Source organism: Eptesicus fuscus, chromosome 13, assembly GCF_027574615.1.
Source record: "Eptesicus fuscus isolate TK198812 chromosome 13, DD_ASM_mEF_20220401, whole genome shotgun sequence".
NCBI classification, from domain to species: domain Eukaryota; kingdom Metazoa; phylum Chordata; class Mammalia; order Chiroptera; family Vespertilionidae; genus Eptesicus; species Eptesicus fuscus.
In genome coordinates this window covers 65,921,092-65,946,784 of record NC_072485.1, presented here as the reverse complement: position 1 = coordinate 65,946,784, position 25,693 = coordinate 65,921,092, and the positions used below count along the sequence as shown (strand labels likewise).

Here is a 25,693-nt window from a genome sequence, read left to right as displayed (position 1 = left end):
CATTATTTTACTTTATTATTCTAAATTCTACATAATAATAAAGATAATAATATCTACTCTGCATTAGGCACTTTGCTAAAGGCTTAATAGGCATTCTCTTATTTGCTGCAATCCTCACAAGATCCTGTATTGTAGATAGTATCATCTTATTTTCTGCTAAGGAAGCTGGAGCTCAGAGAGATTAAATCACTTGCCCAAGGCTACAGAGATTTTATGGTCCAATGGCAGTACCAAACCAGAACTTGAACCCAGCTCTATCTGATGACAAAGCCCAGGCTGTGTATGCCCTTAAGTTAGGTATTTTTTTTATCCTTGCACCAATGCTACAGCAAACTTTGGGGCACTGCTTCTGCACATTAGGCAGCAATGTAGGTCTTGTGACCAACTACCTAGTGTGTCATTTCTAGATTTAAAGAGGAAAATAAATGACCACTATTTTACTGGAACCTTGGAGTCACTTTTACTTCCTCCAATACTCAGCCAACTTTGTCAGTAATTATGTAAGCCCAGTGATTGGAACTTTAACACCTCAAGGAGTCATGTCATCAATTCCTCCTTTTATTCTCCAAAAGGTTTCTTGAAAGTCCCTGGATTGCATGTGTTACGCAGATGAGCCACATACCAATGAAAATGAGCAGAGAGGAGAACAGAGACTGGCTCAGTACTCAGGTAGTAATGAAGTTCCTGGGAGAGGATCCTTCAAAGCATAATGATTTAGAGTCTGGTTACCTCCAGTAATATGAATTCATTCTTATCCAATGCTTGCCAGAAACTAAGCCCTGTCAACTAGTGTGCATCTAACTATATGAGATAGGTGCTATGATTACTCCCACATTGCAAATGATAAAATTGAGGAATGAAGAAGTTGAGTAACTTGCATAAGATCACATAGTTAATAGGTGGTACAAACAGGTTTTAAACACAGGCAGTTTGATTTCAGGGCCTTTGCTCTAAACCAAGGGTCAGTAAACTACAGTTCAAGGGCCAAATCTGACCCACTTTCTATTTCTGTAAAAAAAATTTTTCTTAGAACACACCATGTTCATACATTTTTATATTATCTATGAATGCTTTCATGCTACAACAGCAGAATTAAGTAGCTCTGACAGAGAATTAAAATATCTGCAGTTCGATACTTTATAGAAAAGATTTGCTGACCACATGACACAGCCTTTCAATTACAGAATAAATTTAACACCCAAGAGGACACTGGAATGCACCTCATTTCTTTGTATAGGTAGAGAGGCTCAGTGAGGAGACACAACATGCTCTCCAAGCATCTGTGAATGATTCAGAGTTTTAACCAGCGCAAAACAGCCCTACCTCCTCGGCCTACCACCTGCTGAGCCACGATTGACTGGAGAATCCAGTCATAATTCTACTTCCTTCTCCAAACTCACTTCCAAGTTCAGTGGACCTTCCATAGTGCATCAAGTAGTGGTTATCATATTTTTTGGTTACAGAACCACTTGACATTCTTAAAAGTCACTGCAAACCTGAAAGAGCTTGTGTTTATATCGGTTATTTATATTCATGGATATTTACTATAGTTGAAATTAAAACACTTTCAAACATTTATGAATTCATAATGAATTCATTATTAATTAATATAAGAATCAAAGCAACACATCAGAGTGATGGTGCCATCCTATATTAATAGCCTCTGGGAAAATCTACTGTACAAGCATGAGAGAATGAGAATGAAAAGAAAAAAAAAGTCTTAGAAGTATTACAGAAATAATTTTGACCTTGCAGATCCCCTGAAAAATGTCCTAGGGAACCCCAAGGTTTTCTGAAGAATGCTTTGAGAAATGCTGACATAGAACAACCACAAAAATAATATTCAAAATGTCAACTCAACTGGAATTAAACCTTAGAAAAGTATTGAATAAAATAACATTCACAAAGGATCTTAATCTTTGCAGTCTGAAGAAGCCTACAAACTCCTCATGATGATACTTTTCAATGTATAAAATAAAATACATTAGATTACAAAGGAAAATATTTACATTGAAGTACTTCTATGCACTGAACCCTTGGTTAAAATCCTTGAATGCCTTATTCCCCATTGAGAAGCCCTTCAATTCCATTCTATGGAAATGGATTCTAACCCCTACAATCTCTACCAAACTCCTCTATTCTCACTTTTATCTGCCAAGGTCCTCATTGGTGACACTTTAGTCTTTTGTATCTAAGAGCTGATTGTGACTTAGCCCCCTCAAATTCTATGCACTTTTTCATATCTATTGCCTTATATATACTTCTTAGCAAAATGTCTTATTTATGTTTTAAATTGTAAGCTATTTATTTCCCTGGGGCCACCTATTTTTTTTATTCCTCATAGTTTCTTACACAAAAGAGGTAATCAATGAGCACTTGTAGAATGATTGCCTGGGGGAGGGGGGAACTAAACATTTTCTGTTTGACACTTGAGCTTATTTATATCTAATGTAAACTTTTTCTTTTCAGGTCTTGGCCACCTGTAATGTTGAACAGTCCTTTTTCAATGACTGGTTCACTGGGCACCTGAACTTCCAAATCGAGCACCAGTGAGTAATAGAAACAATCCATGAAAGGGGAAGGGGCTCTGACTTATAATAGCCTCCATACAGTCCAGAGCAGAGCCATAGGGTTGGGATCTCAGAGGGAAAAAATGAACCAGAATTCTTTAAAGACTGCTATCTTTCTACTAACATTAAGGGTAAAGAAGAAAAAAGAAAAAGAAAAGAAGGAGGTACAACAATAGTGAGTAAATAGAGTGAAATCTTAGAAACTACCAGTGATTTGGTTTCCAGATTCCCTTGGATTTAGAAATTGTTGATTGTTTTCTTTGCATTTGTTTTGTTGGCAAAACCCAAGAAAAATCATGACACCTGGGTAACCAAGTTGTGTTGAAACTTAATTGTAATTTAATTTAAATGCCTAGCTGTATCTATATCTTTAGAGCTGAGGTTACAAAATAATCAACAATGAAATCCAGTCTCTGCTGCAATTTCCAAATGGCATCTGGAAATACATTACCAATGGGTCAGTTAGGCAAACATGCCCTACAGAAAGAGTAAATGATAATCCTTTGAGTTAATCTCCCCAGAATATTCAGGGGAGAGATTTTCCACAACCTCTTTATCGAAGCCATTTCTGTGATAGTGAAGGAAGAGATCTTATACTTATTCATAGGATTTTTTTATCCTTTCTTTCATGTTAGTTCTTTAAAATCCCAGCAAAACAAGACATAATTATTATTTATATTTTATCAAAGAGGAGATAAAAACCCAAGAAAGTCATCTGGCTGATTAGTTAAAGCCTTGGATGAAAGCCCATCTGTCCTCACTTCTTACTCCTATCCTAGAACTTTTCCCCACATGCCATTACTAGAACTTATCTATTCGTGATGCGGGAGTTAGATGGATAGAGAAACAGACAGACAGAGAGAGATGGAAGGTGAATATCTCCAGCTCTCTAGATAATTTAGAATGGTAAAAAAAAAAAAAATCCATACTTTCATTTGAGCTGCCAACTATAAACATTTTTTATGATGCTAATATTTATTTTCTTAGCTCTTCCCAAACATTGCCAAACACAGGGCTCACAGAAGGTTAAGAGATAAGAGTGTTTGGCAAGAGGTTGTTTTGTTTTTTTTTAACTTCCTACAGCAGTATTGTGCAAAGTCAAGGTTGGGTCTGCATTGCTGACATAATTTTATTTAGTAATGGGGAAAGAAACCTCTTTCCGGTTGCTCTGTAGGTCTAAGTTTTGTACCTCCTGTTTCTGTTTCCCTAGTCTGTTTCCCACTATGCCCCGCCATAATTATCAGAAGGTGGCACCTCTGGTGAGGTCCCTGTGTGCCAAGCATGGATTGCAGTATGTGAATAAGCCCATATTGAAAGCATTTGGAGATATTGTCAGGTAATAACAGAGTCTCCTCAACTCAGCTCTCATTTTTTTTCAGGTCCCCAGACTATTCACTGGGTTGTGATTCATTCACCCAAGAACCATTTATTAAGGGGCTCCTGTATGCCTGGCATGGACATGAATAGCATCAACTGCAGATTTGATAATAATAATAATAATAATTTTACCATGTACCTCTGCCTTCTAGGTACTTCTTAGTGGAAATGCCTTTCTACAAAAGTTTAAGCTTCTTAAAACCAGGGCTGCATATTATTTGCCTTTGTGTCCCCTATAGAGCCTTTGCATGCTTGACAACTTAAGTGGTGGGAGGGACTCTCGAAGATTCTGGTCCAGGGTTGCAAATGAAGATACTTGCAGAGTCCAGCAGGACATAAATGTGTGAATCGGGCAGGGAAAACTGATCCCCTATAGACTGACCCCAGGGGTAACTGACCAAGAATGGCAAGCCCTGAGGGAACTGAAAATTCATACCCATCCTGAAGCATTCAATTCCCTAAAAAGCATTGTGCTAATCAGACTAACAGCCAGTGATCTGGGTTTAATAACTTCCTTTTAGGATTGGGGGGAAAAAAACAAGCAAACAAAACCACAACAGTATCTTGAAAGAAGCCAACAAGGCCAGTCCTGTTCTGATCTGATCCCTGCCTAGTACTCCAGTGTCAGGTTCTACCACTCTCCTCCTCCTTCTCTGCCCTCCAGATACCTGGCCTCCCTTCATCTGTTACATAACCCCCTGGCCTTGCCATTTCACTTCCTTTGTCACCTTTTCTTCTGCCTAGAATGTTCTTCCAACCTGCCCTTGTCAATTTTCAAGGCTCATCTCAAATGCCTTTTCTGCCTCAGTCTTCCCTGGCGCCTATGACTAAGTCACATGCTCTTGCCGCATTCATGACTTGTGTCATAATCATGACTAAATAACATATTGGGTAATAAATTCTTTAATATGTGTCTCCCACTAGACCAGAAACTCCACGTGGACAGGATCCACCCCGCCCCCCCCTATACACTGTTGCATCCCCAGAGCCTTGAAAAGTATCTTTCACATCTAATCTAATAATAGACAAATATGCAAATTGACCATACCTCCGACACACCCACAAGCCACGCCCACAAGCCACGCCCACCATCCAATCAGAGTGGGTATGCAAATTAACCCAAACCAAGATGGCTACAGCCACAAGAGCAAGGTTTCCTAGGTAACAGTGGAAGCCAAGCTTTCTGCCAGCCGTTGCAGGCCTAAGCCTCACTCAAGCTACAAAGTTTCCATTATAGAAGGTAAACAAATCAAACAAATGGCGGCAGAATGGAGCTTGAGAGAGCAGGCAGGGTTGCCGCCGGCAACAGGGGAAGCAAAGCTTTCCGCACACCCTGGCCGGGCGCACCCACTTAAGGCAACAAAGTTTCAATTATAACCCCAACACAAATGGCTGCCGGCTGCCCGTGGAGGGAGCCCCAGGCTTGGCTCTCCAGGCTACAAAGTTTCAATTGTAGAAGGAAAATAAATTCCAGATACCAGGGCCTCCGCTTGCATTGCCAGAGGGTGTGGCCGGCCAGCAAACCACCACAGGCCCCTCACTCAGGCCGCCCCATGCCCCAAGGGAACCCCACCCTGATCAGGGACACCCTTCAGGGCAAACCAGCTGGCCCCACTCCTGTACCAGGCCTCTATCCTATCTAATAAAAGAGTAATATGCAGATTGATAATCACTGCAACACACAATATAGCTGCCCCCATGTGGTCAAAGATCCTGCCCCCATGTGGACACAAGATGGCCACCACAAGATGGCCAGCAGGAGAGGGCAGTTGGGAGGCACCCGGCCTGCAAGGGAGGGCAGTTGGAGGTGATCAACCCTGCAGGAGAGGGCAGTTAGGGGTAACCAGGCCGGCAGAGGAGAGAAGTTGGGGACAAACAGGCTGGCAGCAGAGTGGTTAGGGGGTGTTCAGGCTGGCAGGCAGAAGCGGTTAGGGGCAATCAGGAAAGCAGGCAGGCAAGCAGTTTGGAGCCAGCAGTTCTGGATTGTGAGAGGATGTCCGACTGCCCGTTTATTGGATGGATTGTTATACAGTTGCATGCTTTATCTTGTAGAATCTCAAAAGAGTTTTTTAAAAAAAAAAACTAGAGAAAAGAGTAGGTGATGGTTTGGGATACAGAAGAGAGTAAATGAAAGAAGAACAATCTCTTCCATAAAAGAAAGGTGACCTCACCTGCTAAAAACACAATTCAGTGTATTTGACTCCCTCCACTGGGCAACAGAAGAAGATATTTTTCACATATCACTGAAAATGACAACATGGCCCTGAACCAAGTAAAAGAGCATATGTTCCATGGAGTAGCAGCTTTTATCTTTGAGGCTCACCTCCTGATAATCTTGTTCACTCCTCCCACAGGTCCTTGAAGAAATCCGCAGCCCTCTGGATGGATGCATACTATGAAACATGATGCAGATGCCAGCCTTGATGTGCACGTAATTGCATCTCTCAGGGAGGCTGGTGAATGTGTAAGAACTTCCCAGTTACCTGTCAGTGCTATTGGCATACCGGAGTGTGCCAGGAGTGTGAACTCCAAGGATACATGATAACTCTTTCTCTGAAGGTTTCCTCTGCAAATAAGAAGCAGAGGGAACACAAGATGGCTTTGACCAGAGTGTCAAATGAGAAATGGAGTCCAATGTTATTATTTTTTCCAAAAGATCTTTAACTTAGTCCTACCAACAGGCCTTACTCAAATCATCTCAGTCGCTGGGCATAAGTACAGGAGCCAGGTAAAAGTCTCACTGACAATGTGGACATAGACAGAAGAGGGTCAAGGAGAGACTTCAGATAGAGCACTTTTTGAAAAACTGGGCAATTGCTCTTTGAAGGGAATCATACATTTAAGAAGATCCTGGTGAAGCACAATTTTTTTTTTTTGCTTATTTCTTTTTTAAACACTTGAACTTATTTTTCTTTAAATTTTGAGTATAATTAACATTAAAATCTCTAAATATTTAAATACTCATTTCAGATTTCTATTATTGTACTGCACATGTATAATTGGTATGTGTATATATATACATACATATATATATATATGTATATGTATATATATATTTGTTTCCAAGTTATAACATTTCTTAAAAGTGCTTCCTACATTTAGTCCCAACAGCAACTGGTAAAGAATAGACTCTCCCTGATTATAAGATTTGTTTGCCTAATCCCTACCCACCAAAACAGAACTGCCAAACCTCATTATTAGGTGACCCTACTGCAAGAGAGGAATATGTTTTCTATAAACTAGACCACAGGCTATGTCAAGGCATTTTTTATGGTTACATAACACCCTGCTGAAGCATGTTTTAGGATGAGAGAGTTTCAATACTAGAAGGATGAGTCAACACTCTCAGTAGCTAGTATAGTGATATTTAATGTCTGGCTTTTGCTCATCTATTTACAGCGGGTGGGGCAGTTTACACATGACCTGTCTGCAGGGAAAAACAAAAACAAATGGCATGCCCTCCATCCTCAGCGTTAGGGGTTTATCTGTTGTCTGACATTCTACCAGGAAGTATTACATCTCCTTCTTCCAAACTCTGCAAAATATTTGGGGTTGTTTTTTTTTGTTGTTGTTTATTTATTTGTTTTTTTTTTCTTAATTTAATCCCTGGGTTGTGAAGCAAAGACCCTGTGGCAGGAAAAAAAAAAAAAGTGTGGAGACTTGAAAGAAGCCACTGGGGTTGAAGCAGAGGGAGCAGGGGCCACAGAGGGGCAATGAAGGAAAATACATTAAATTACTCACATGTCCTAAGGGTAATCCATGCATGCCAAAGCTAAGAAAGGAGAAGGGGTTGTCTGGGAGGAGTGAGCATTTAAATACTAGTAATATTCAATTGGGAAGTTGGGTAGGGAATGAAAAGGGAGAAAAGTTTTGTTGACTTCATAATTCTTCATAATGTAAGCCCTGGGTGGATCTGATAAGAGCCAAGAATCCTCCTGCCGGTGGATCTACAGAAGATTACTTCTGTCTGAAATCAGGGTTGCAAATGTGAGTGGAGCACAGTGGTTGCTTTCTCTATCCAACTCCCAGAGATGTTCAAGCATGATTTGTTCTCCTAGTCACTAGAAATAGCAACCAGACCTCTGCCTGGACACACTTACTACCTCAAGGCGTTCCTTCCTCAAGGTGGAAACTAGCCCATGTTGCATTTCCCCAAATGGAGTTGGTTACTGTGAAACTGAACAAATCTGGGAGATTTAGACAGATGATGTAAGGGAAATGTGAAAGCTGAATGGAGGTCATGCCATTTGCTTTCTCTCCCTGCAGCCGAGGTCATCTGTAAGCTGCTCTCCACCCCACCCCTACCCCCACCCATGAATATATGAGCAAAAGCACAGACACACTATACTAGCTATACTAGCTACGGAACCTCTCTGTCACTCTCCCTGCTCTCACATACAGTTCAAAATAGGTGCTAGGTAAGAACAAAAGTTTATAATGGGATACATTTTAACTTACTAGTACTAGTCAATAAGGGGGGTGAGGGGAGGTAAGAGATCAACTGAAGGACTTGTAGGTATGCATATAAGCATAACCAATGGACCCAAGACACTGGGAGGGGGGTGAGGGCATGTGCCGAGGGGATAGGGGAGGCGGGGGGAAGGTCAATTGCAGGGGGGAGGGGGAAGGAGACATATGTACTACTAGTTGTAATACTTTAAACAATAAAAAAAAGAAAAAATGGAAAAAAATAGTCTTTTTCCTGAATTCAGTCTCTCAATTCATTTCTCTATCTCACCCTGCTGTGACTGGTGATTGCATCTGGGGAGACACATGACTATATTTATATTACTTGTTCAATAAATTTCCCAGAGGAGGAGAACCAAGGCCTGTTACTTTGACAGTTTCCCAGATCTCTGAGCACTAAATTGGAATTTAGATGATCCAGCCTGCAGGGCATTCCATTCTGCCCTTCATACCGCAGATTTCTAATGACTCCTGATTGTTATAATACAGTCCTACCTGAAACACTTCAATGGATTCCCATGGCTCTCTGAATAAAGAACAACCTGGAAAAATGCCTACAGACTTTGCCTGCACTGGCCTTTCCCCGTGTACCTTGCCCCACCTTATAACATTCTGGCACGTGCTCTCTCTGCTGCAGCCCCAATGGCTTCTTTTGAGTCCTCACAATTTCTTCTGCAACAGGATCTTTGCTCGTGAACCAAGTGTCTGAACCTTTCTGTCACTCTCCCTGCTCTCATTCCGTCTCCTCTGGTTAGCTGTCACTCACCGGCACACCCCAGGGAAGCTTCTCCACTGTGATATGCTCTATAGCAATTACTATAGGTATAATTTTACATTCATTTGTATGATTCCTTAATTAATTTTAATTCCACCCTAGCCTGCAGAATCAGTAAAGATGTACTGAAGCAAAGAAGGAAGGAGGGAGGAAGGGAGGGAGGGAGGGAGGGAGGGAGGGAGGGAGGGAGGGAGGGAAGGAAGGAAGGAAGGGAGAAAAGAAGGAAGGGAGGGAGGGAGGGAGGGAGGGAGGGAGGAGAGGAGGAGAGGAGGAAGGGAGGAAGGAAAAAAAGAGGGAGGAAGGAAAGAAGGGATGTATGTAAATGTAATTCTTTCTAACTACATAGAAAGGTAAATTTTTTCTAATATAGGAAAAGCACTTCCATATTCTAACTCTGAATTATTAAAATTATTACCAACACTTGAGTATCTACCAGCCACTTAGTACTGAACTGTACCCCTCATTGGCATTATTTTATTTAACCCTCCTAATGGTCCCATGTCACAGTACTATAATTAATCTCATTTTATAGAAGAAAAAGTTGGGGCCTGGGGAGGCCAAGCAACTTGCCTGATGTCACAAGGTAGAAAGTGGTGGAGTAGAGTTTCAGGCCCAGAGATGTCTGACTCCATAGTCAATGCTCATTAATTTTCATGCCAGAAAATTCAAAGTAATGGGGAATTAAGTGGCATTAGAAGGCATAGCAGTTGGTGTTTCTGGAATATCTCTAATAGCTTCCCAGAAGCTAATGAAATAAGCATTTCTACCTCAGCACGAGCACGTACCTGGGAAGGGGAAGGCGGGAGGGGCACATGAAAGGCACAGTGGCCACTTGGAAAGAGTTCCTGTTGACAAACTTCTACTCACCAATCTTAAAAGAGTACTCAGCTCAGACAAGTTTCACTTGGAAGGAGTCAAGCTGAGATTTAACCTTTAACTGCATCAAACATGGAAGAACAGGATAAAGATGTCCATTTGGGATTTTGTGATGACTTAGCATGATTTCAACCCAAGGAAAATTACTCTTTCCCTGTGGCTGTCTTTATGTGGCCTTACCTGAATCCCATTTTTTTTCTTCTTTTTTTTTCTAATTCTTTTAAAATTTTTTTAAATTTCTTTATTGGTTATGGTATCACATAATTGTCCTCATCCCCCTATTCCCATTCCGAACCCCTCCCCACGTATGCCCCCACCCCCCTGTTGTCCATGACCACTGTTTAGGCTTATATGTATGAATACCATTTCCTTTAAAGCTGTACTCCTCCTGGCAAAATTTACCTCTGAGAAATCGCATGTGTTTTCAGTTAGGCATTAAGTAAGGGTGACTGTGTTAGAAGTCAGGGACCTAGATTCTTATTTCAGCTCTTTAATTTAATACTCTACAATGAAATTGGCCAGGTCATGTATACACTTCCTACTTCAAAGTGTAAAACAGGTGTGGTGCATAATATTACCTGGCCTACATGTATCACAGCATAGTCAGAACAATCAAATGAGGTAAGGCAAATGGGATAGTTTCACAAGCCAGGAACTCCCGTCCCATCTGATGCTGGTTATTGTTATTATAGTGAGGGTTCCTCCCATCCTAGACCCACCAAAAGCAAGAGAAGCCTTAGAGTCACACCGAAACACAAGAAGGAGAGCTAGTGAATCATTTTTAAAATGAAAGGATGACAGACTTTCCCCAAATGAGAGGCTTATTAGTCACAATCGAGACTAATTGCAACAACTAAGACCCAGGAGTCGCCCTCAAGGTCTGACTGTATTCAACCCCCTGGGACCAGCTTTGAGAGCGCAGGCTGGAGGAATAGGAAAGAGCTGAAGGTTCTAGTTGCCAAACTTTTGATGAACCAAGTGAGTACACAATTATCCTGGTTGGAAATGATGCCAAATATAAAGTATACAAATTAAGCAATAAGTATTGCATAATCAGTATATTATAAAGAACTTTCTTGACTATCTCCCTGCTAACCACCTAATCATCCACTCCAAAGATGCAGAAAAATATAGGAGATTGAACCTAAACTCTATTGTGAGCATGAATATGCTCAGGTATTTTTCCTTTCTCAACATTATTTATGAAAGTTTGCAAACAGACAGCAATGTTGAAAGAATTTTACAGTGAGCATCAGTATAGCCATCACCTAAATTTCAACTTGAACATCTTAGCAAACTTTTTTTCATTTACCAACTATCCATCCACCTGTCTCTTTATCTATTAATCCCCTTATTTTTTATGCATTTGAAAATAAATTTCTAGGAGCTGACTTTTAAAAGTAAACCTAAGATTATGCAAACAACAAAATACATCACTTTTCTTCAATAAAGAATTGGTGAAAATTGTGTAGCAGCTTCATCTTTGAGGGAATTTTTAGGAAATTTTGCTACATTATGGGACTATAACATAGTTAACTTTCTGCAAAATCAATTACTAACTCAAAATAGAATAAACCTTCTCATATATACATTTATTTTTCATCATCTTTTATTTATGCATATATCTATATTCATTATTCTCTTTCATCTGGCAAATTTATTGAGCACTCACCAGGTGTCAGACACTGGTGATATGAACAAGAGGGACAGGAGCCAGCCTCTTGAAGTTTACATTTCTTTCTTTTTTTAAAAAATATATTTTATTGATTTTTTACAGAGAGGAAGGGAGAGGGATAGAGAGTTAGAAACATCGATCAGCTGCCTCCTGCACACCCCCCACTGGGGATGTGCCTGCAACCAAGGTACATGCCCTTGACCAGAATCGAACCCGGGACCCCTGAGTCCGCAGGCCGACGCTCTATCCACTGAGCCAAACCTGTTAGGGCTTGAAGCTTACATTTCAATGGAGAAGACAGTCAATAAACAAGTAAATAGAAGAAAAATCAAGGTTATTACATATCCGATATAATAAAAGGCTAATATGCAAATCAACCAAACAGTGGAATGACCAGTCACTATGATGTGTACTGACCACCAGGGGGCAGACATTCAATGCAGGAGCTACCCCCTGGTGGTCAGTGTGCTCCCACAGGGGGAGCACCACTCAGCCAGAAGCTGGACTCACAGCTGGCATATGCAGCAGTGGTGGTGGGAGCCTCTCCCACCTTTGTGGCAGTGCTAAGGATGTCCGACTGCCTAAGCCATCAGTGAGACATCCCCCACGGCTCCTGGACTGCAAGAGAGTGCAGACCGGGCTGAGGGATCCCCCTGAGTGCATGAATATTGTGCATCGGGCCTGTAGTAAAGAAAATAAAAGAATATTGTGAGAGAATAATAAGCAGAGAACTAGTTTGGGTAAAGAGATCTGGGGAAGGTGAACATGAGAAGAATGTGAAGAAGCCTGCCCTGAGATTCTGGTGAGCAAGATCATTAAAAGCAAAGTCCTGAGACGGGAACAAGATTCTGTGCTAAGAACAGAACAGGAGGTGTTTATGACTAGGGAAACTTGCAAGCAGCAGGTTTTTCCCTCACTGTCAATTAACATCATTTCTTCATAAGTATGTTTTGCCATGGCTTTTCAGCAGCATTCAAAAGTAATTTTCTCTTATTTGTGTGAGCATTGTTTTCTCTGAGAAGTCTTCCCAGATTTAAATGACCAGGTTAATTCTCCATTTATAAGCTCTTATGGCCTGTGCACCTCACAAATTTTATTGGTTTCTGCCTTCACACCCACTAGACTGAAAATTCCATGAGGACTATGACCTTGATGCTGTTATTCACCATTTTATCACCAGCAGCAGTCCATTGCTTATCATTAAGTGAGTATCCAACAGATGTTTTAATAAATAATTAATTATTTAGAATAATGGTAGGTAAACTTGGAAAGTTAAATTGGGTGTATATTGAAAACAAATCTGCAATGCTAGGCTGGAAAGTATATGCTTGGTTAGTAAACTAAATGGATCCATAGAGAATTTCAAGCTGGAAAGAGGGGGAATTGGAAATGGTCTCTGGAAAGAACCATCTTGAAATCATACAAAAGAAAGATTTGGAAAGCAGGTAGCATGGAGGTGGGGACCAGCAAGGTGACTGTTACAGCAACCTGGGTAACAGATCATGAGAACCTAAGTTCAACTGGTGGTACAAACATGAAACAGAAAGAAATAGATGGAAACAGGTGTGGAGCCTGGATCCATGGAACATGGTAAGTAACTCAACATTGGGGAAACCTAAAGACAATGCAAAGTTTACATATTATAGGTGGTGACATTGAAAGAAAACCCAAGTGGAGATGCCAAGCAGGTAATTGGAGAAAATCCCTTCTGGACCTTGTAAAGGAAATAAAGGAAAAAATATACTAACTTGAACATACTCTCCAGAGCGATAACCAAGAGAGTAGAGGGAGAGGCTTGATTTGACAGAGAATTTTTTAAATGTTCCCAGTGTCGAGTTGGGGGGGGGGGGGAATGAGCCAGAAAAAACTAATGGTTAGCTGAGTCCTAGCAAAAAAAATACAAGAGAAGATATGAGGCAGAAGGTGGGAGAGGAGAAGGGTTAGAAAAGTGGCTAATGAGCAAAGTCAAATGTGGAGAGAATGCATTATAGAACAAAGCCTATTTCATTTTGCTTTGTTTGGTTTGCAAAAGTTGAGTTGTGTTCATCTCAAGAAGGAACTAAACATCCAGGCTGGAGAATATGTACTGGACATGTCATCACCATATTCTGAAAGCATTATATTGCTAATGTTTGAAAATGTGTCATTTTAATAAACAGAGAGAAGGATTTCATATTTTGATACCATGAAAAAATTTCTGTAATGACACAAACATAAAATGAGAATGTTTATATGAAACATAAGGGTAAGGATAAATGGAACAGGATGCTCATCCCACAAGATGACCCACCCAGAACTATGGCTGCCCAAGCCCCATCCAGCTAAACTGAATAGTGAGGAAATTAATATTCAGCATGGCAGGATGTCCCAGAAGACAGGTTGGAAAGTTCTGGTCTACCCCACCTCAAGGGACATGTCTGGACTTTACTGCTAGTCCTACAGCCAGAGATAGTAACCAGCCACTTCAGCTGTATCATTTACTAAAAGACAGAATCCACCATATCAGTTGGTAAATAACCACTACCTTCTTCCTTAGGTTCCTGTCCCCCTGATGCCCAGCCCCTCGGCCAGGACACACCCCTTCACTGCCTCAGAATGGGGATAACTGGGTTGGTAGGTAGGGGGTACTTTTTCGTATATTTAAAAAAAAAATTTATTGATTTCAGAGAGGAAGGGAGAGGGAGAGAGAGATAGAAACATCAATGATGAGAGAGAATCCTTGATCGGCTACCTCCTGCATGCTCCCTACTGGGGGATCAAGCCCACAACCGGGCATCTGGCCTGACCAAGAATTGAACCGTGACCTCCTGCTTCATAGGTCGACACTCAACACTGAGCCACATTGGCTGGACTTTTTTATACCTTTTAAGTCCTGTTCAATGTAATGATAAAGCAGCTTATTTACAAAAGACAAAATAATATTTAACCTCTAGGCCTCCCTCGGCTGATTTGAGTTTGATGATTTCAATGTGGCCTACAAACTCTCCCAATTAAGAGCAACAACAGAAATCACAAAATGTCACTACCTAGTAATGAAAACAGTAAATAATCTTTCTCCTCGTGACAAGCATTCCAAAAATTTTTGGTAATTGCTGCCCAGAAGCCAAGTGTCATTCTGATGCTCTCTGTTCGGTATGAGGACCCAAAAAAATGCCTAAGTGGATGGTATCGTTAAGGCCTGTAATTTGAAACGCTTTGCTCAGGCAATTGAAAAAGGTTTTCCAAGAGCAATTTGAATCCCCTTCTCATTGGGACAGACCCAAACCCTGACTCACACCAAGAGAATTCTAGTACATGCATTCTGATACGTGATTTATTGGGGAGAGAACTGGGCAGGGCTGAAGAGACAAGAAAGTTGAGGCTGCCCTAAGCCACAATGGGGAGTTTCTAGAGCCCTGAACTTGGGTTTTAATAGTTACACATCTACTTCTAACTAACCATGTGATCATGTGATTGTCCTTTCCTCTCAAGAAATTATCTCCTTTATTCATTGATGATGAGTGAAATACAAGGAATGGGAGCTCTGTTTGTTTGTTTTCCATTTGCCTTTGCAGCAAGCTCCCTGCGTCACCGTGTGCCCATGCTGCTGAGGGGGCTCCATGGGAGTGTTTACTGTGTTATCAGCTATTGAAAAGTCCTCTAAAGAGGCCCAAGGAATCCAGTCTTTGTCTCCTTAGGCCCCTCTGTACCCCTGTTAGCAGCTTTTCAGCATTTTCAGTTTTGACAAAGTCCTTTACAAAGCCTTTGAAACTCGTTTTATGTTTATGTTTCAGTTACACCGAGGATTGTTTCTGTTGGTTTTGGGTAACGTCTTATCCGATTTATCTGCACTTCATTTTAACCTATTCAGTCTTCTCTATCCGTTAAATGGCACCACTATTCACACAATTGATCAGATCCAAAATTTAGGAGTCAGACTTCATTTCTCTCTTTCTTTTACTTCCTAAATTCAAACCAAAATCAATTCCTTTAAAGGCTGCCTTCTCAAAATAGCATAATTAAAGTACCATTGTCTCCATTTCCTTTATATTACCCTAGTCAAGCCACTATTATCCCTCAATCAAAAAACCACAGAGTCTCATATATGGGCTCTCGATTTTCATTCTTGCTCTTTTAATCTATACTCCAGTCAGCACAAGAGCAGTCTGTCCAGTGCAATGATCTAATGTCACTTCCTCTGCTTAAGCTACAATGACTCCCTATCATACCTCGAGGCCTTATATGGTAAGATCCTTGCTGGGTCTCTGATCCAATGTGTATGTAACATGTTCCCCTTCAGTCCCTCCAGGCTGCTCTTTCTTGTTCTTGGCACACACAAGCAAGCTCCAGCCAGTTGCCATCTTTTCCCTCAGTTGGGTTTGCTTTCCCTACTATATCATCTCTTAAGGAGGCTTTTCCTGGCTGAGGTAGTCTCCTCTCAGGCACCTTCACTTCACAGTATTGTATTTTCTTTATAACAGAAATTGTCTTGCTTATTAGAGAGTTTCTTTGTTTGCAGTGTGCTCTCAACACAAACAAAGATGCAAATTCCATGAGTCACATCCATATGTTCCTGATTCCTATGTGTCTCAAGTGCCTAGAACAGTGCCTGGCACATAGTAGGTGCTAATAATATCTATTGCCTTGACATAAAACATTTAACAAAGAATCACTGAATTTATGTGTTTCCTTAAGAAGAGAGAAGATTCTGGTTCTTTTTAAACTTTGGGTCTGGCTAAGCCTAATGAATGAGATCTCAAATTCTGTATTCAAACTGACTTACTATTTGAATTCCATGTTGTACTAGGCATGTGTTCATGCCTGACTCACTTCACATCTCTGAGCCTCAGCTCCTTTCTCTATAAAATTCACATAATAACAGTACTTACTCCATAGGGTTGTGTGTGGATTAAACAAGACAATACATGTAAAACCTATCAGCCCAATGCCTTGGAATGGTAAACCCTCAATAAACATTATTACTCTTACTGATGTTGGTTTTGTACTCTGAGTAGTCATCACTGTAAAGTAGAAGGGATAGCTTTCTCTATCAGAGATCATGCCTTTCATTTACATACATTCATTTATTTATTCCATGAAGATTTCGATGCAAACTAGTTCCGAACACCATGCTAGGTATGGCCTACACACATACTAATAAGTATGCTTGCCTTCAAGGAGCTCACCATGCAAAGAAAACAAGTGATTCAAATTAGTATTAGCACATGGGATAATGGATAGACACATGCCCATAGGCTATGGGAAGAAAGGGGGAAAGATCTAAGTCACAGGGGGTGGGGAGGGAATGATGCCCATTTCTCTGAACCAAGAATCAAAGGCATGAGTACATGCATATGCATTTGCTCTTGCAACATCACTGGGGCAACCACGTCTGGTTCATTAGCCCTATTTTAAAGATGAAGAAACCGAGATTTGGAGCAAGCGGAAGATCCAGTGTGCAAAATCTAAGATCAGCCCCGGGATGGAGATATGGTCCCTAAGCTTGTGGAAGTAAACAAGGCAAAATGTCCCTAAAGGACAGAAACTTGGGGAAAAAAATTGTTTTTGTTAATGGTCTCAAGTGGGACACTCCATACTGCACACACTCAGCCCAGCCCCAGTGTCTGAGATTCTCAAGGGAATAGGTCTTAATCCCACAGCCCTCAAAACTAAATCCCCCGTTTATAGCCAAAGCAAACATATTACCTTGAAGTGAATGTAGAAAGGGATATTCTAACATAAATATTACCTTTTTAGAAACGTAACTCTTGGTATATTTTTCTAAGCAGACATTCACTATCGTGTCTGGAAGGACAATTGATGCCTGGAAGTTGGAGAAATACACCAGGAATTTTATCTTTGGTTCTTCTCAGACTTCAGAAAATCCCCCTCCAGAAACTCAAAAGTGGAAACAGTAGCAGGAGCTGCTGAAGGGTGAGTGGGGAGCACTTTGGACATTCAACAATGTCCTAAAACAATGTCTCAGATATTGCCAATGCTCAGTAGAAGTTTTGCAACTGAAATTATTCACCTCCATTACCAGCTAACACTTTGGGAAAGGGAGAAGTCAGGTCTAGACTCAGGATTTACTTTGTTTAAGAAAATCTTTGAGTAGACCGGTGGTGGCCAGGGGTCAGAGGGTGAGGAAAATAAGATCTTGGTCAAAGGATACAAACTTCCAGTAATAAGATGTATAATTTCTGGGACCTATTGTACAGCATGGTGACTATAATTAACAACACTGTATTGTGAACTTGAAAGTGCTGTAAGAGTAGAGTTTTTGTTCTTATCAAAACAACAACTGTGGCCGAAGCCGGTTTGGCTCCGTGGATAGAGCGTTGGCCTGCGGACTCAAGGGTCCCAGGTTCGATTCCGGTCAGGGGCATGTACCTTGGTTGCAGGCACATCCCCAGTGGGGGGTGTGCAAGAGGCAGCTGATCAATGTTTCTCTCTCATCAATGTTTCTAACTCTCTATCCCTCTCTCTTCCTCTCTGTAAAAAAAAAAAAAAATAAAAAATAAAAAATAAAAAAAAAAAACAACAACTGTGTTAGGTAAAGGATGTAATAACGAACTTTAACATGGTAAACATTTTGCAATAGATCCATGTATCAAATTATCACATTGTACACCTTATACTTACACAATGTTATATGTCACTTACATCTCAATATGAAAGCTGGGGGGGGGGGGGATAGAATATATCCGAAAGAGATACAGGAAAAGCCTGTTGTGATTTAATAGAGAAAATTCTGCTAGTTAGAGCAACACTCCTTAAGTATATATAATGTAAGTCCCTATTGTGTCTTGCCCTTACCTTGTTCAAAGTACTTTCTCTGCTTGGCGTTACCTTCCCTGGCTATATAGATCTCCAACTTATATAATCCCAAGCATATTCCTAGATCCAATTTTAAAGTTACTTATTTCAAGGAAGGTTTCTCTGGCAAGGTTCTTCTAACAGTATGAGATCTTTCCTCTGAATTCAAACAGCATTTGGTCTGCATCTCCTTCTGGACACTAGTCAGTCTGACTTTGTCACAGAGAATCACTATAACATTTGAAGTTGAGGACTGTGGGGATAACTAATTCACTATTTTAGACCATAAGTCTCTGAACATTGTTTTTAACACCCAAGACGCTCAATTTATTTTTTCCCTTTGGACTTAATTTACCTCTTCCAACACCTAAAATAGTACTACTCTTGTTTCTTCAATGTCTTATCAAGAAGGTAAGGCTTCAAGTTAATAAAACTGGCAGCATTTTGACTTGCTGAGAGATGGTATGTCTGTAACGCGCTTAACAACAATCTAAGGGTGTAAACTACATATAAAAATAGTTAACAATTATAAAAAGGCACAAGACATATAAAATGAAACATGTAACAAATAGCTATGGATATAAAATTCCACCAATACCATTGAAGTCCTGGTAGTATATGTAATGTAATCAGTCAGTCAATAGCTCTTTTCCTCAGCATTATGTTTCTAAGTTTTGGGTTAAGAAATGTAGTTCTTGTAATTTATTTTTCCTAATGCATAATATTCTATTGTTTTCTATAACATTATTTATTTAACCATTAGTTGTTTAATTTCTTTTTAATGTTTGTCTATTATGTAATCACATGGCTCAATTTATCATTTTAAAATCCAATTTGATAATCTTTGAATTTTAATGATGAGTTTAGTCCATTTATATTTATTTTTCTTACAAATTTATTTTGATTTATTTATGCCTTCTCAGGTGATTTCTATTTATCTTGATATTTTCTATTATTCATATCATCTCCTCTACTGTGTTAATCTGGTTTGGTTGACTTTAAAATTTCATTCATTCCCCTAAACTTAAAAAAAATCATTTTTATCTTTTGTAATTATTGAAAATATATGCATATAAGTAAAAGTCTAAGGACAAGAATTTTAGACCATGATAAACATAATGAACCCTCCAATTTAATATATTAATTTTTTGCTGATATGTTTAGTTTATCACTTCCACATGGACAATATTATTATTATGTTATACTGTCTCTATTTATTCCTGTTTTTCCATATGTTCCCCAATGTCTAAGCTCCTTTCTTTTTGCTTCTGAGACTTTCTTCAGAGAGTATATTCCTCCTTTCTGAATAACAGTCTTTAAAAGCATCTTCAGTGCACAACTCTTGATGGTAAGCTCTTGCCATTGTCCATATGAAAACATCTTTATAATCTATGTTTTTCATTAGATTTTTAAATATAAAACCTTCATAATAATTAAAAATATATTACAAGGAATCCTGACATACCCTTCACCTAGATTAACCAATTCTTTTTCTTTTCATTTTGCTTTATCTCCACATGGACAAATTTCAAGAGTTTGAACCGGGATTAAACTGATGAACGACTGAGAAAAACTATAGGTTGTTGAAAGGGTTCAAAGTCCTATTTTAATATTGCTTTACAATATTAAATGTGGATATCTGTTTAATTTGGTAAAAACATGTTTTAATTTATGTTTCTTAGAATAACACATATTAGAGGTCAGTCTTCTATGAAATCTTTAGAAAATGAATGTATGGCTCAGCTATCACTTTTATTGGGGTGGTTTCTTCTCAAGAAAATAGAGGAACTATTTACTAAGCAATAAATCCTGCTGTGGAAATGCAAGAGGCTTTCTTCTTTAACTAAGTCATAAACATTTCCCTTCTTTTCTTTATCCTCCTCTTCGTCCTTTCTAGCCATGACCCAAGAAAATAGCACTGAAGTGACTGAGTTCTTTCTTCTGGGACTTGGTGCCCAACACAAGTTTCAGTATGCTCTCTTCGTTGTATTTCTAGTCATCTATGTGACCTCTATGGTGGGTAATATCGGAATGATTCTGCTCATCAAGACAGATTCCAGACTTCGAACACCCATGTACTTCTTCCTACAACATTTGGCTTTCGTTGATATCTGCTATACCTCTGCTATCACTCCCAAGATGCTGCAGAACTTCATAGTAGAAAATATATCAATATCATTCAGGGGCTGTGTTATGCAATTATTGGTTTACGCAACATTCGCGACCAGTGACTGTTACCTCCTGGCTGCTATGGCAGTGGACCGTTATGTGGCCATCTGTAACCCACTTCACTATTCCATTGTCATGTCCCGAAGAGTCTGCATCCACTTGGTAGCTGGTTCATATGTCATGGGCTCCATAAATGCTTCTGTGCACACAGGTTTTACATTCTCATTGTCCTTCTGCAAGTCCAATGCCATCAACCACTTTTTTTGTGATGTTCCACCAATTCTCGCCCTTTCATGCTCCAACACTGACATCAACATTAGGCTACTTGCTGTCTTTGTGGGATTTAACTTGATGTCCACTGTGCTAGTTGTCATCTTTTCCTACATCTCTATCATGATTGCCATCCTAAAGATGTCTTCTACCACAGGGAGGAAAAAGGCCTTCTCCACATGTGCCTCCCACCTGACAACAGTCACCATTTTCTATGGAACCCTATCATACATGTACCTACAGCCTCATTCGAATAATTTCCAGGAGAATATGAAAGTGGCTTCTATATGTTATGGCATTATGATTCCCATGTTGAACCCTCTGATCTATAGTTTGAGGAATAAGGAAGTAAAGGAAGCTCTAAAAGTGATAGGGAAAAAGATCCTCTAGATTGGACCCCAATTCATCACATCAAGGCATCCAGTAGAGATGTTTGATCACTGTGTAATGTTTTGAAATTGGAAACATTCACAACTTAAAACAATGCTACCTCTTTCAATAGATAAGTTCTTAGAATGTGGAAAATATATAAACATCTCATGGGACTAATTTTTCCTTAAGTATAGTTTGAGAAACATATCAAATACTACCCATGAAAAAGGGCTTTATTGAAATTATTTAAAATATTAAGAAGTGTGGAGAGAAATCAAGATGGCGGCATAGGTTAAGCACCTAACCTGCAGCCTGGCACAACAATTTCAAGAATACAACTAAAGGTCAAAACAGACATCATCCAGAACCACAGGAAAGCTGGCTGACTGAAATGCCCACAACTAGAAGGAAAGAGAAAACCACAGGGAAAATCAGAGGAGCTGTAGGAGCCTGAGGTATGCTGGGGGAATCTGGGCTGCAGGGTGGAGGCACAGAGGAGCCGCGAAAGGCAGAGCTCCAGAGGCACGCACTCGAATGCGCACAGAGGATGGACTGTTGTCTATGCCGCTGAATTGCCCTGGCGGGGAGGAGACAGGGGTCCGGACCCTGCAGAATCCCAGTTCCGGCTGCGCTGGGCCCCGGTTATGGGCAAGACCCTGGGAAGCCAGGCTCATGCTGGGGGAACCTGGGCTATGAGGCGGAGACGCAGGGGAGTGGCGAAGGGCAGAGCACTAGAGGCGCGCATGGGAATGCGCGCAGAGGATGGTCTGTTGACTGTGCCGCTGAATTGCCCTGGTGGGAAGGAGACAAAAGCGCCAGACTGCGGTGAGCCCCAGTTCCGACTACACTGAAACCCAGTTCCGGGAGAGAATCTGGGAATCCAGATTCATTGGGGGAGAGACTAGACTGTTTGGCGGCGGGCGAAGCTCCAGGGCACTTTTCTCTCAGAGGTGTTTGCAGGGAGTACAGAGGGACACTGAGAACCAGGAACCTCATAGGGCGGGGCTGACGGGAAGCCAAGGCTGTAGGCTCCACCCTGAAACTCCGCCCCATCCAAGCTGAGCACAGAGGCTTTTACAATTTTGCAAGTCTAGTTGAATAAGGCTGTCTCCCAGCATAGACACAGCTGATCCTCGCAGCCAATTGGACTGGAGGGCAAATCCACCCAGTGTACCAACAGCAATCAAGGCTTAACAACACCAAGACTTTGCACTCAGCCCACAAAGGGGGATACCAAGAGCGACCACCTAGGGAGATTGGGGAAGCTGAGCTACCGGCCCCTATAGGTCACTGACCACACAAAGCCACTCCATCAACATAGGGAGGCAGCCAAAAGATGGAGACACCGAAGAAGGTGATGAATAGAAGGGATGAAGGAAAGTAAACTAATGGACGACACAGTGTTCAGAACCACATTTATAAGGTTACTTAAGAATCTTCTGGAGGACCGAGATGGCGGCATAGGGCAGATGCCTGATTGTTGCCTACCACAACAATTTTGAGACTGCAACTGGAGGGCAGAGCAGACACCATCCGGAACAATGGCCAGAGGAGTTGCTGGGAGGGGATTAATCGATGGGAGTTGGGATCGGGAAGACGGGGCCCCACTGGGTCCCGGATCCGGGTGCGCTCGCCCAGCGACTGGTCGCCGCTGCAGGCCCGAGTGCCACTGCAGCGACCTTAGACCGGCCCGCCGCCATGCATCGGGCACACCGGAGCTTCGCTGAGCCCGCCACCTGGCAAGTTCCGCAGCGGCTGCCCCGGAGCTCTGAGAGGATGGCCGAAGGAATTGCTGAGAGGGAAATGACCAACAGGAATTGGGATCGAGAAGACAAGGTCCCGCTGGGTCCCGGGTCTGGGTGAGGCCATGAGCCCCTGGGTCAGGGGGAGGCCACGTGCCCCTGGACCTGGGTGAGGCTGGGTCCCGGGTCCGGGTGAGGCCGTGCCCCTGGGTCCAGGTGAAGCTGGATCCCGGGTCCGGGTGAGGCCGTGTGCCCCTGGATCCAGGAGAGGCCACGTGCCCCTGGGTCCAGGTGAGGCCACGTGCCCCTGGGTCCGGGTGACGCTGGATCCCGGGACCGGGTGAGGCTGCACACCCCTGAGTCTGGGTGAAACCGCACCCCTGGGTCCGGGCGAGACCAAACCAGAGGGAGTGGGACCTGAATTACCACCATTGGTCCACTACCCAGAGCTGAAAAGTCAGTGCCGACATGTACACATAAGGAACTGGTGGACACTGAAAATGGGTCTCAAAAGAACTGTTGGTCCAGAAAGAAACTTACTACAGACTGATTAATTTGCCTGTCAGCATAACTATTATTGCTCGTCTCACATTCAGTTCTTATAAGTATATTTCTAGTGACACATGATCTCACTCATCTAGGGAAATGATGAACAACATAGACTGATGAACAAGAACAGAACCAGAAACAAGGAGGCATCGATCGGACTATCGGGCCTCATAGGGAGGGTAGGGGAGGGTGGGGGTAGCGGGGAGAGATCAACCAAAGCACTTGTGTGCATGCATACAAGCCTAACCAATGGTTAAGGACAACAGGGGGGTGGGGTGGGGGATGGGAATGGGGGGATGAGGACAAATATGTGACACCTTAATCAATAAAGAAATAAAAAATGTAAAAAAAAATAAATAAAATAAAATAAAATAATAATAAAAATAAAATATTATGAAGTGTGTATGGACTTTAAAAAATACTTAGTTATTTCAAATATTTTGGCTATGTTCTTAAAGACTAGAAAACTCCAGTGTTGATATAATTAATTTTAAAACTGAAGTCCATTATTCCCCATTCATTTTAACAAGCTCCCTAACTTGTCTACAAAGAGGCTTCACATATGTTCTGTTCCAATTATTGCATAAATCCAAATATAAAATAAACTGATTTGAAAACACCTTATGTCTCAGGCTATTATGTTTTCTACCTAATAATCCCCTATTAGTTACATTCTCTAGCACTTAAAAACACATTTTTATATAATGTTATGGTTTATTTTTGACATTAGTTACCCACTTAATTCTTAATGTATCTCTTTCTTGCATAAAGTAGGAAACTTCTAGAAACATTTTTGATATCTGTCTCCATTAGAGGTAGAAAATCTAGAATGGCCCTAGCCAGTTTGACTCAGTGGATAGAGCGTTAGTCTATGTGTCCAGGGTTCAATTCCGGTCAAAGGCACATGCCCAAGTGTGGGCTCAATCCCCAGAAGGGGGCATGTAGGAGGCAGCCAAACAATGATTCCCTTTCAGAATTGATGTTTCTGTCTCTTCCTCCCTCTCCCTTCCTCACTGAAATCAATAAAAATATATTTTAAAAAAAGAAAATCTAGAATGTAGATAGATCTAAAAACCTAAACAATGGTCATTTATTAAAGGCATGCCTGATCATTTTAGTCCAAATGAATAACTTTAAACTATAGGAATTCAATGAAAAATTGAAGGGAGGCAAAGAGCCCATTGAATCAGGAAGATAGACTGTTGACTAAAAAAAAAACTTTAATATATAGGTTGAAGGTAAATGATGGAAACTCCCACATGAATCTCAAGATGCCATGCTAGGAAGATGAAAGAGCAAGCTTCACATTAAATAACACCAGCCAGTGTAATGCACTGATGAGAAAAATGTACTATTAAATAACAGCATGGGAGAATTGGGCAAGAGATGAAGATATGTTTTTTTCAAATATGCTATCCTACTTAAATTCTAAGAGAAGATAAATAATTTGAAGTCAGTGTAAGATTACCAGAATCTCCCCAGCAAAGACTCTCTGAAGAGATCTTATATCCAAGGAAGTTCCAATTATCTCAAAGATCAGGCCCAGGGACAATAACTGGAGGATCATGATAAGGTAGACAGAAGACATCCTGAGGCCCTAGAGGGAGAAATTGGAGACTAATGATGACTATAGTTGAAACTCTATATCATATGCTTGAAATTTGTTAAGAGGGTAAATTTTAAGCACTGTCACCAGGAAGGAAGGACGGGAGGGAGGGAGGGAGGGAGGGAGGGAAGAAGAAAATGGTGACTCTGTAAGGTGAGGGGTATGTTAATGAGCTTCATTGTGGTGGTTATTCCACAGTGTATACTTATATCTAAATGTCAACTTGTATACCTTAAAGATATATAAATTTTGTCAATTGTACCTCATAGCTGAAGGGGAAAGCTAATAAAATGGAGAAAAATTTAGTACAAGTTGGGAACTCTATCTGGCTAATTGGAAATAGAGCACAAAGTGGAGCATCACATTAGTATTCCACATTCAATACTGAGATGAAAGAAATCCCAAAAAGAAATAAACTCTGTGACAAATGGACAATAGGAGTGAAATTCT

General features: G+C 41.0%; 2 protein-coding genes across 3 annotated transcripts in view; both read left to right on the top strand.

Moving 5' to 3' along the window:
* LOC103302324 (fatty acid desaturase 2-like protein FADS2B) overlaps positions 1-8,497 on the top strand; it is a 32,933-nt gene extending 24,436 nt beyond the window's left edge. The window contains exons 9-12 of one of the 2 annotated variants that reach the window (XM_008159386.3): positions 573-669; positions 2,470-2,549; positions 3,781-3,906; positions 6,302-8,497. In XM_008159386.3, coding sequence (XP_008157608.3) covers positions 573-669; positions 2,470-2,549; positions 3,781-3,906; positions 6,302-6,353 — 355 coding nt within the window. In that variant the 3' untranslated portion in view covers positions 6,354-8,497. Of the gene's footprint in view, positions 1-572; positions 670-1,755; positions 1,889-2,469; positions 2,550-3,780; positions 3,907-6,301 lie in introns of those variants that run through there. The other variant, XM_028136165.2, reaches the window with a different exon arrangement.
* A 5,848-nt stretch (positions 8,498-14,345) lies between these two features.
* Positions 14,346-21,364, top strand: LOC103302325 (olfactory receptor 5AK2-like). The gene is made up of 2 exons (XM_054725451.1): positions 14,346-14,353; positions 20,433-21,364. Exon 2 carries the CDS (start codon positions 20,435-20,437, stop codon positions 21,362-21,364), a length of 930 nt encoding a protein of 309 aa, XP_054581426.1. The 5' UTR covers positions 14,346-14,353; positions 20,433-20,434.
* Positions 21,365-25,693: the final 4,329 nt, after the last annotated feature.

Coding starts and splice junctions, on each gene's coding strand:
- LOC103302325 (XM_054725451.1), top strand. CDS start 20,435: ATGACCCAAGAAAATAGCACTGAAGTGACTGAGTTCTTTCTTCTGGGA.